Source organism: Stomoxys calcitrans, chromosome 3 (genome assembly GCF_963082655.1).
Source record: "Stomoxys calcitrans chromosome 3, idStoCalc2.1, whole genome shotgun sequence".
Classification (NCBI taxonomy): Eukaryota; Metazoa; Arthropoda; class Insecta; order Diptera; family Muscidae; genus Stomoxys; species Stomoxys calcitrans.
In genome coordinates this window covers 122,656,448-122,667,526 of record NC_081554.1, presented here as the reverse complement: position 1 = coordinate 122,667,526, position 11,079 = coordinate 122,656,448, and the positions used below count along the sequence as shown (strand labels likewise).

At 34.9% G+C, this 11,079-nt stretch overlaps 1 protein-coding gene across 1 annotated transcript; it reads left to right on the top strand.

Annotated features, from left to right (window-relative positions):
• The first annotated feature begins 3,935 nt into the window (after positions 1-3,935).
• Positions 3,936-10,500, top strand: LOC131996122 (histone H4-like). The gene is made up of 2 exons (XM_059365573.1): positions 3,936-4,217; positions 10,195-10,500. The coding sequence occupies exons 1-2, from the start codon at positions 3,936-3,938 to the stop codon at positions 10,498-10,500; spliced, it is 588 nt and encodes a 195-aa protein (XP_059221556.1).
• The last annotated feature ends 579 nt before the right edge of the window (positions 10,501-11,079 follow it).

The window sequence follows — 11,079 nt, the reverse complement described above, 5'->3', positions numbered from 1 at the left end:
AGCCGTTACTAAGTACACCAGCTCCAAGTAAATGGCATACTTATTTCGTCGTACAATATTTTCCCTACAACATCAAAGGCCCTTTTCAGGGCCACAAAATAAATTAAAAAAGAGACTTAATTCGTTATTCAACTAAAATTAATTTATATTTACAAATTTAAAGAAAAAATATATCTACCACTCACCCTCACATTGCCCTTATTACTTTTTTAAAATAAAATATGTATACTACCCATACTCTAATATTGCCCTCCTTGCTTAGCACCATCTACATCTACAGTAATATGATCAACACATATTGCTCTTATGCTCAAACACTCGGTATGCAACGTTGTATTGATGTTCGAGTATATGTGAGCGTGTGTGTTGATACTAAATTTTTTAGGGATGTATACTAGTATGTTAGCGTGAAATGGTGTAGAGATGTATATGTGGACTTATGCGTTTGTACGCGAGATCTATGGGTAGGTATGCTCGTAAAGAATGAAATAGGTATGCTAAGTGCGATTTTTGAAGGGAATATTGTACGCCACTCTCTTATTGGTTAGGTATGCTAAATGAGATTTTCTTTAACATTAAGTGATTTTCATAATTCTTAGTAATTGCTTTGGTTTATGACCCTAAGTGAAACAGTTAATCCAGTTGCGGAAAAAATCCCATTTAACATGTGATTACTTAAATTTCCTTAAAGGGTAATTTATTCCCATATTAGGTAACAATGGTATTAAAAGATTTCAACAGATGTTTTACAGCTACGAAAAGGGCTGTGATTAGCTTTTCCCTTAAAATTAACATAGTATTTATTAGGTAATTAAAAAATTGTTTGAGTTAAATTTGGTCTCTTTTTAAAAATTTTTTTGTAGCCCTGAAAAGGGCTGTTAGATATACTGCTTTCGAATATCGAAAATAATCATTTTGACATGATAAGTAATTTTGCATGGAAAAATTACTTCTTAGCGGCGGTCTTCTTGGCAGCTGGCTTCTTTGCTGCGGCAGCCTTTTTGGGCTTGGCAGCGGTGGTTTTTGCCTTGGGTGCCTTTGGTTTAGTGGCTGATGCTTTGGCGGCTGTTTTTGCGGGTTTAGCTTTAACTGTACCTGTCTTTTTGGCAGTTTTAGCCTTGGCCTTTTCGGTCTTCTTCTTCTCGGCGGTCTTTTTAGCAGCGGAAGGCTTCTTTGCAGCGGCTTTCTTTTCACCGGCTGCCTTTTTGGGTGCTGCTGCCTTCTTTTTCTTATCACCGGCTGGGGCCTTCTTCTTTTCAGCGCTCTTTGCTTTAGGTTCCTTCGAGGCAGATGGGGACAATTTGAATGAACCGGAGGCACCCTTACCTTTAGTTTGGATCAATTTTCCACTAGCAACAGCGCTCTTCAAGTACTTCTTGATGAATGGGGCCAATTTTACAGCATCAACTTTGTATGTGCTGGCCAAGTATTTCTTGATGGCAGGCAATGAGGAACCACCACGTTCTTTCAATGTTTTGATGGCAGCATCGACCATTTGTTGGGTTGGTGGATGGCTTGGGGCAGCAGAGGGTTTCTTTGCCTTGGCAGCGGCTTTCTTAGGTGCCTTTTTCTCAACAGCGGCGACTGGAGATGCGGTGGCTTCAACAACGGCGGCGTCAGACATGATTTCACTTATATTTTTCTTTTTAAACACACTTTAACACTTTGTAAATATACACTCACTACTGGTGTACGCTGATTGGTTGAAAATATGGTTTCAACCTTTAGACTAGTGATGGCTGGGTACATCGAAATTATGAGAAGTACATAGTAGTCAACTACGAAATTTTGCGAAACGTTGTGTGGAAGCGAATAAAAATTTTTACAAAAGTTTTCACAGAATTATTCATTTTACGATGAGATAGTAACAATTTCTTTTAATTTTTTATACAATTCTTCTAGTAGAGATATCCAGCTAATCATTAAAGAAAATCCGAGTTAATTATCTTTAAGCGTTACCGAGTTATAAGGGTTTGAGTTGAAAGTTTATAAAAATGTTATGATAAAATTGTAACTAAATTATAAAAATTTTCCAATTTTTATTGAAAATTGGTTTTTATAAAAATTTAGTATGGAATCTTGATATGTTTTCTTGAAAGAAGTGTAAAAAAAAGTGAAAATTTGGATGATTTTCATAGTGAAATAATCGATTTTATTATGTAGTCTATGACAGTTGAATTCACCATATTGGCGTATTTTCCATGAATAAAAGTTTTTCTGCAAATTAATTTGAAAGCTCTAATGTAAAAATGTTTTAGGAAAATTTTATCATAAAATATTATAGAAATGATAGATTTCTATTAAAATGTTACATAATTTGTAAAAAGTGTACGTTTGTTACGAAAAGTCTAAAATATTACGATGCTATGTTATACCAACGTCGTTGGCTATGCAAAATGTGCGGTGAGCTCTATTGCATTTATTATAAAATATTTTTTTCTATATAAAGTGGACTTGAAACTAAATAAAAAATTTAAAAATGTAAATTCTAAACAATGTATTGTTGCAATCACAAATTTAAAAAAATATATAATTTTTTTTTGGAAATTAAACACAAATTGAAAAATGCCCTTGTCTAAGCAAGCAAATGTAGAACAGTTGCATACCGAACGAAATCTATTTCCCTTTAATAATTTAAAATATTAAAATACTATTTTATTCTTTTTAAAACAGTTTTTAGAATAGCAAAAAATATCATTTGTTTAAAAATAATAAAAAATACATAAAAAATGTATATTCAATGTATCTAAATTATCTATTTAAGGTTAAAATTCTCTCGAATGTATTGGCCTGGCTGTTTTTATCTTCATTCATTCTTGTTATGTAGCTACTACGAAAAATCAAATTTTGCAAAAAGAATAACAGCAAATATACTGTTGCTAATAGAAAATAAAAATTTTCAATTTAACATAAAAAGTAAATTAAATAATTTTTTTTTAAAAAAAAGTTTTTGATTTCGCTCCATGTTTTGAAACCCAATATTACCAAAAGTAAAACGCATAGAAAAGAAAAAAATTTTTTTAATATAAATAGTGTATTTTTCCATCCCCAAAAAAAGACTATATTTATTTATTTTAATAAAAATAAAAAGGTGTAAGTTTTGAATAAATTTTTTTCTCTTTTTTATAAAAATATTGTGGTCCTGAAAAGGACCGATTGTTTTTGTAAAAAAAAGTTGGCTTTTAAAATGTCAATAATTTAAGCACGTTCTCCACGAATACGTCTGGCCAATTGGATATCCTTGGGCATGATGGTGACACGCTTGGCATGGATGGCACACAAGTTGGTATCTTCGAAGAGACCGACCAAGTAGGCTTCGCTAGCTTCTTGCAAGGCCATGACAGCAGAGCTCTGGAAACGCAAGTCAGTCTTGAAATCTTGGGCAATTTCACGAACCAAACGTTGGAAAGGCAATTTGCGGATCAACAACTCAGTACTCTTCTGGTAGCGACGGATTTCACGCAAAGCAACGGTACCAGGGCGGAAACGATGTGGCTTCTTAACACCACCGGTGGCTGGTGCGCTCTTACGAGCAGCTTTGGTAGCCAATTGCTTACGAGGGGCTTTGCCACCAGTAGATTTACGGGCAGTTTGCTTAGTACGAGCCATTTTTCACTAGAGGTTTTTAGTTCACTTCACGATATGCACACAAACACTGTTAACACTGTAATAGTTGCCTTACGGAGCGATTCCCGATATTTATAGAAAAAATTTGGCGGGCTACAGTTTCCAATAAGGGTGTGTGCTGCGTATATGCTTCAACATTTGTATCTGTACACACGAAGTGTATACGAACAACCCCGAAGATAGATCGAAGCGTATGTGTATGTAGTAAATTCAGAGCGGATTTTGTATAAATATGAGGTATCGCAGCATGGTAAGTATTAGTTCTTGTGCATAACTTGTGAAGTGAATTTAATTTAAAAAGTGAAAAAATGACTGGTCGTGGTAAAGGTGGCAAAGGCTTGGGAAAAGGTGGCGCTAAACGTCATCGTAAAGTGTTGCGTGATAACATCCAAGGTATCACCAAGCCTGCAATCAGACGTTTGGCTCGTCGTGGCGGTGTAAAGCGTATCTCTGGATTGATTTACGAAGAAACCCGTGGTGTCCTGAAGGTGTTTTTGGAAAACGTTATTCGTGATGCTGTCACCTACACTGAACACGCTAAGCGTAAAACCGTCACCGCTATGGATGTCGTCTACGCTTTGAAGAGACAAGGCCGCACTTTGTACGGTTTCGGCGGTTAAACATTATCTTGACGCTATTTTGGAGAAAATTTTAAGAACTTTAAAACTAAAACAATCGGTCCTTTTCAGGACCACAAAACATATTTAAAAAGAGATATATCTTGTTATAAATTTTTACTAAAAAAAAATACATAAAATTTATTTGAAAATAAATATTACCATTTTTCAATTTGCCGTCGGCCAAAATGTAGCTTCTATAATATACATACATACATGACGAAACTAAAACCGACGCCATTAGAACAATACGATGAAACGATGGTATACAACACTAAAAAGCATACATACACACAGATACCAAAATGCACGCATATACTACCATTAAATGTTTCCTTTGCTTGGAGCTGCTAACTTTGTCACAAATGTACGAAGAGGGACGATCGTAGATACTTCGTTTCGATGTTTTGTTATTACATATGCCAATTTTTCTTAGCATCAGAAAATGAACAATGATTACCATGTGATATTCAAATGTAAAATAAATAGTTTTTACAGTACCCTAATGGTAACATTGATCCTATTAAATGCCGATAATCTTGAGTAGGGTCGATAAAACTAAATTCTTATTATGTTAATGTATGCAAATAGGCGAAATGTTGATGCATGATAATTGATAACTGATAATTATGACATGTATATTAAAAGACCTGCAGTAGTCGATAAGATGTAAACATATTTGAAAATGTTTACCTATAAACAATAGATGGCAGATTTTTTTTTTGTATTTACGCCTAAAACAGGATTGTTTAAGGAAATTTCGAATAACGAAATTGGTAGCAAATTACCAAATCCACTGAAAAAAAATCGACCAAAAAATATTTTTTTTTAAATTTAACTACAATTAAAATTTTATTTATTATTTAAAACTATTTTTTAAGTAAATTTTCTTGATAAAATAAGGTTTGATATAGTTTTTTCTCTTTTAAAAAAATTTTTGTCGTCCTGAAAAGGACGGATTGTTGTTGATTTATACGATGGCCTGTATTTACATTTTTTCTTTGATGCTCGTAGATAATTTAAGCCTTCTTTTCGGTCTTCTTGGGCAAGAGAACAGCTTGGATGTTTGGCAATACACCACCTTGAGCAATGGTGACACCGGACAGCAATTTGTTCAATTCTTCGTCATTACGGATAGCCAATTGCAAGTGACGGGGGATAATTCTTGTCTTCTTGTTGTCACGAGCAGCGTTGCCAGCCAATTCAAGAACTTCAGCGGCCAAATACTCCATGACAGCAGCCAAGTAAACTGGAGCTCCGGCACCAACACGTTCAGCATAGTTGCCTTTGCGCAACAAACGATGGATACGACCGACGGGGAATTGAAGACCAGCACGGTTGGAACGGGACTTTGCCTTTCCCTTAACTTTGCCACCTTTACCACGACCAGACATTTTTAGTTATTTTTTTTTTTAATTCACTTCACTTAGCACTGAAACACAAATGATATTAGTTCGCAGCATGAACTGCAGTATTTATACTTTCGGATCCAACGTGTAGCTAATTTTAGAGGGTTGTTTTCGTAAACATAGCGACTGTTTTCGTCTACCTGAATATCTTGTGCATGAAATGGTTTAAATATTCCGAGTAAGCCATCAAACACACAAAATCGTGAACAGTGTTAAAAGTGTTTGTGTGACTTAAAAAAAAAACCAAGTGAAAATGCCTCCAAAAGCCAGTGGTAAAGCAGCAAAGAAGGCCGGCAAAGCCCAAAAGAACATCACTAAGGGTGACAAGACCAAGAGACGCACCAAGCGTAAGGAGAGTTATGCTATCTACATTTACAAAGTGTTGAAGCAAGTCCATCCCGATACTGGTATCTCCTCAAAGGCCATGAGCATCATGAACAGTTTCGTCAACGATATCTTTGAACGTATCGCCGCCGAAACCTCCCGTTTGGCTCACTACAACAAGCGTTCCACCATCACCAGTCGGGAAATCCAAACTGCCGTCCGTCTATTATTGCCCGGTGAGTTGGCTAAGCACGCTGTCAGTGAAGGTACCAAAGCCGTTACTAAGTACACCAGCTCCAAGTAAATGGCATACTTATTTCGTCGTACAATATTTTCCCTACAACATCAAAGGCCCTTTTCAGGGCCACAAAATAAATTAAAAAAGAGACTTAATTCGTTATTCAACTAAAATTAATTTATATTTACAAATTTAAAGAAAAAATATATCTACCACTCACCCTCACATTGCCCTTATTACTTTTTTAAAATAAAATATGTATACTACCCATACTCTAATATTGCCCTCCTTGCTTAGCACCATCTACATCTACAGTAATATGATCAACACATATTGCTCTTATGCTCAAACACTCGGTATGCAACGTTGTATTGATGTTCGAGTATATGTGAGCGTGTGTGTTGATACTAAATTTTTTAGGGATGTATACTAGTATGTTAGCGTGAAATGGTGTAGAGATGTATATGTGGACTTATGCGTTTGTACGCGAGATCTATGGGTAGGTATGCTCGTAAAGAATGAAATAGGTATGCTAAGTGCGATTTTTGAAGGGAATATTGTACGCCACTCTCTTATTGGTTAGGTATGCTAAATGAGATTTTCTTTAACATTAAGTGATTTTCATAATTCTTAGTAATTGCTTTGGTTTATGACCCTAAGTGAAACAGTTAATCCAGTTGCGGAAAAAATCCCATTTAACATGTGATTACTTAAATTTCCTTAAAGGGTAATGTATTCCCATATTAGGTAACAATGGTATTAAAAGATTTCAACAGATGTTTTACAGCTACGAAAAGGGCTGTGATTAGCTTTTCCCTTAAAATTAACATAGTATTTATTAGGTAATTAAAAAATTGTTTGAGTTAAATTTGGTCTCTTTTTAAAAATTTTTTTGTAGCCCTGAAAAGGGCTGTTAGATATACTGCTTTCGAATATCGAAAATAATCATTTTGACATGATAAGTAATTTTGCATGGAAAAATTACTTCTTAGCGGCGGTCTTCTTGGCAGCTGGCTTCTTTGCTGCGGCAGCCTTTTTGGGCTTGGCAGCGGTGGTTTTTGCCTTGGGTGCCTTTGGTTTAGTGGCTGATGCTTTGGCGGCTGTTTTTGCGGGTTTAGCTTTAACTGTACCTGTCTTTTTGGCAGTTTTAGCCTTGGCCTTTTCGGTCTTCTTCTTCTCGGCGGTCTTTTTAGCAGCGGAAGGCTTCTTTGCAGCGGCTTTCTTTTCACCGGCTGCCTTTTTGGGTGCTGCTGCCTTCTTTTTCTTATCACCGGCTGGGACCTTCTTCTTCTTTTCAGCGCTCTTTGCTTTAGGTTCCTTCGAGGCAGATGGGGACAATTTGAATGAACCGGAGGCACCCTTACCTTTAGTTTGGATCAATTTTCCACTAGCAACAGCGCTCTTCAAGTACTTCTTGATGAATGGGGCCAATTTTACAGCATCAACTTTGTATGTGCTGGCCAAGTATTTCTTGATGGCAGGCAATGAGGAACCACCACGTTCTTTCAATGTTTTGATGGCAGCATCGACCATTTGTTGGGTTGGTGGATGGCTTGGGGCAGCAGAGGGTTTCTTTGCCTTGGCAGCGGCTTTCTTAGGTGCCTTTTTCTCAACAGCGGCGACTGGAGATGCGGTGGCTTCAACAACGGCGGCGTCAGACATGATTTCACTTATATTTTTCTTTTTAAACACACTTTAACACTTTGTAAATATACACTCACTACTGGTGTACGCTGATTGGTTGAAAATATGGTTTCAACCTTTAGACTAGTGATGGCTGGGTACATCGAAATTATGAGAAGTACATAGTAGTCAACTACGAAATTTTGCGAAACGTTGTGTGGAAGCGAATAAAAATTTTTACAAAAGTTTTCACAGAATTATTCATTTTACGATGAGATAGTAACAATTTCTTTTTATTTTTTATACAATTCTTCTAGTAGAGATATCCAGCTAATCATTAAAGAAAATCCGAGTTAATTATCTTTAAGCGTTACCGAGTTATAAGGGTTTGAGTTGAAAGTTTATAAAAATGTTATGATAAAATTGTAACTAAATTATAAAAATTTTCCAATTTTTATTGAAAATTGGTTTTTATAAAAATTTAGTATGGAATCTTGATATGTTTTCTTGAAAGAAGTGTAAAAAAAAGTGAAAATTTGGATGATTTTCATAGTGAAATAATCGATTTTATTATGTAGTCTATGACAGTTGAATTCACCATATTGGCGTATTTTCCATGAATAAAAGTTTTTCTGCAAATTAATTTGAAAGCTCTAATGTAAAAATGTTTTAGGAAAATTTTATCATAAAATATTATAGAAATGATAGATTTCTATTAAAATGTTACATAATTTGTAAAAAGTGTACGTTTGTTACGAAAAGTCTAAAATATTACGATGCTATGTTATACCAACGTCGTTGGCTATGCAAAATGTGCGGTGAGCTCTATTGCATTTATTATAAAATATTTTTTTCTATATAAAGTGGACTTGAAACTAAATAAAAAATTTAAAAATGTAAATTCTAAACAATGTATTGTTGCAATCACAAATTTAAAAAAATATATAATTTTTTTTTGGAAATTAAACACAAATTCAAAAATGCCCTTGTCTAAGCAAGCAAATGTAGAACAGTTGCATACCGAACGAAATCTATTTCCCTTTAATAATTTAAAATATTAAAATACTATTTTATTCTTTTTAAAACAGTTTTTAGAATAGCAAAAAATATCATTTGTTTAAAAATAATAAAAAATACAGAAAAAATTTATATTCAATGTATCTAAATTATCTATTTAAGGTTAAAATTCTCTCGAATGTATTGGCCTGCCTGTTTTTATCTTCATTCATTCTTGTTATGTAGCTACTACGAAAAATCAAATTTTGCAAAAAGAATAACAGCAAATATACTGTTGCTAATAGAAAATAAAAATTTTCAGTTTAACATAAAAAGTAAATTAAATAATTTTTTTTTAAAAAAAAGTTTTTGATTTCGCTCCATGTTTTGAAACCCAATATTACCAAAAGTAAAACGCATAGAAAAGAAAAAAATTTTTTTAATATAAATAGTGTATTTTTCCATCCCCAAAAAAAGACTATATTTATTTATTTTAATAAAAATAAAAAGGTGTAAGTTTTGAATAAATTTTTTTCTCTTTTTTATAAAAATATTGTGGTCCTGAAAAGGACCGATTGTTTTTGTAAAAAAAAGTTGGCTTTTAAAATGTCAATAATTTAAGCACGTTCTCCACGAATACGTCTGGCCAATTGGATATCCTTGGGCATGATGGTGACACGCTTGGCATGGATGGCACACAAGTTGGTATCTTCGAAGAGACCGACCAAGTAGGCTTCGCTAGCTTCTTGCAAGGCCATGACAGCAGAGCTCTGGAAACGCAAGTCAGTCTTGAAATCTTGGGCAATTTCACGAACCAAACGTTGGAAAGGCAATTTGCGGATCAACAACTCAGTACTCTTCTGGTAGCGACGGATTTCACGCAAAGCAACGGTACCAGGGCGGAAACGATGTGGCTTCTTAACACCACCGGTGGCTGGTGCGCTCTTACGAGCAGCTTTGGTAGCCAATTGCTTACGAGGGGCTTTGCCACCAGTAGATTTACGGGCAGTTTGCTTAGTACGAGCCATTTTTCACTAGAGGTTTTTAGTTCACTTCACGATATGCACACAAACACTGTTAACACTGTAATAGTTGCCTTACGGAGCGATTCCCGATATTTATAGAAAAAATTTGGCGGGCTACAGTTTCCAATAAGGGTGTGTGCTGCGTATATGCTTCAACATTTGTATCTGTACACACGAAGTGTATACGAACAACCCCGAAGATAGATCGAAGCGTATGTGTATGTAGTAAATTCAGAGCGGATTTTGTATAAATATGAGGTATCGCAGCATGGTAAGTATTAGTTCTTGTGCATAACTTGTGAAGTGAATTTAATTTAAAAAGTGAAAAAATGACTGGTCGTGGTAAAGGTGGCAAAGGCTTGGGAAAAGGTGGCGCTAAACGTCATCGTAAAGTGTTGCGTGATAACATCCAAGGTATCACCAAGCCTGCAATCAGACGTTTGGCTCGTCGTGGCGGTGTAAAGCGTATCTCTGGATTGATTTACGAAGAAACCCGTGGTGTCCTGAAGGTGTTTTTGGAAAACGTTATTCGTGATGCTGTCACCTACACTGAACACGCTAAGCGTAAAACCGTCACCGCTATGGATGTCGTCTACGCTTTGAAGAGACAAGGCCGCACTTTGTACGGTTTCGGCGGTTAAACATTATCTTGACGCTATTTTGGAGAAAATTTTAAGAACTTTAAAACTAAAACAATCGGTCCTTTTCAGGACCACAAAACATATTTAAAAAGAGATATATCTTGTTATAAATTTTTACTAAAAAAAAATACATAAAATTTATTTGAAAATAAATATTACCATTTTTCAATTTGCCGTCGGCCAAAATGTAGCTTCTATAATATACATACATACATGACGAAACTAAAACCGACGCCATTAGAACAATACGATGAAACGATGGTATACAACACTAAAAAGCATACATACACACAGATACCAAAATGCACGCATATACTACCATTAAATGTTTCCTTTGCTTGGAGCTGCTAACTTTGTCACAAATGTACGAAGAGGGACGATCGTAGATACTTCGTTTCGATGTTTTGTTATTACATATGCCAATTTTTTTCAGCATCAGAAAATGAACAATGATTACCATGTGATATTCAAATGTAAAATAAATAGTTTTTACAGTACCCTAATGGTAACATTGATCCTATTAAATGCCGATAATCTTGAGTAGGGTCGATAAAACTAAATTCTTATTATGTTAATGTA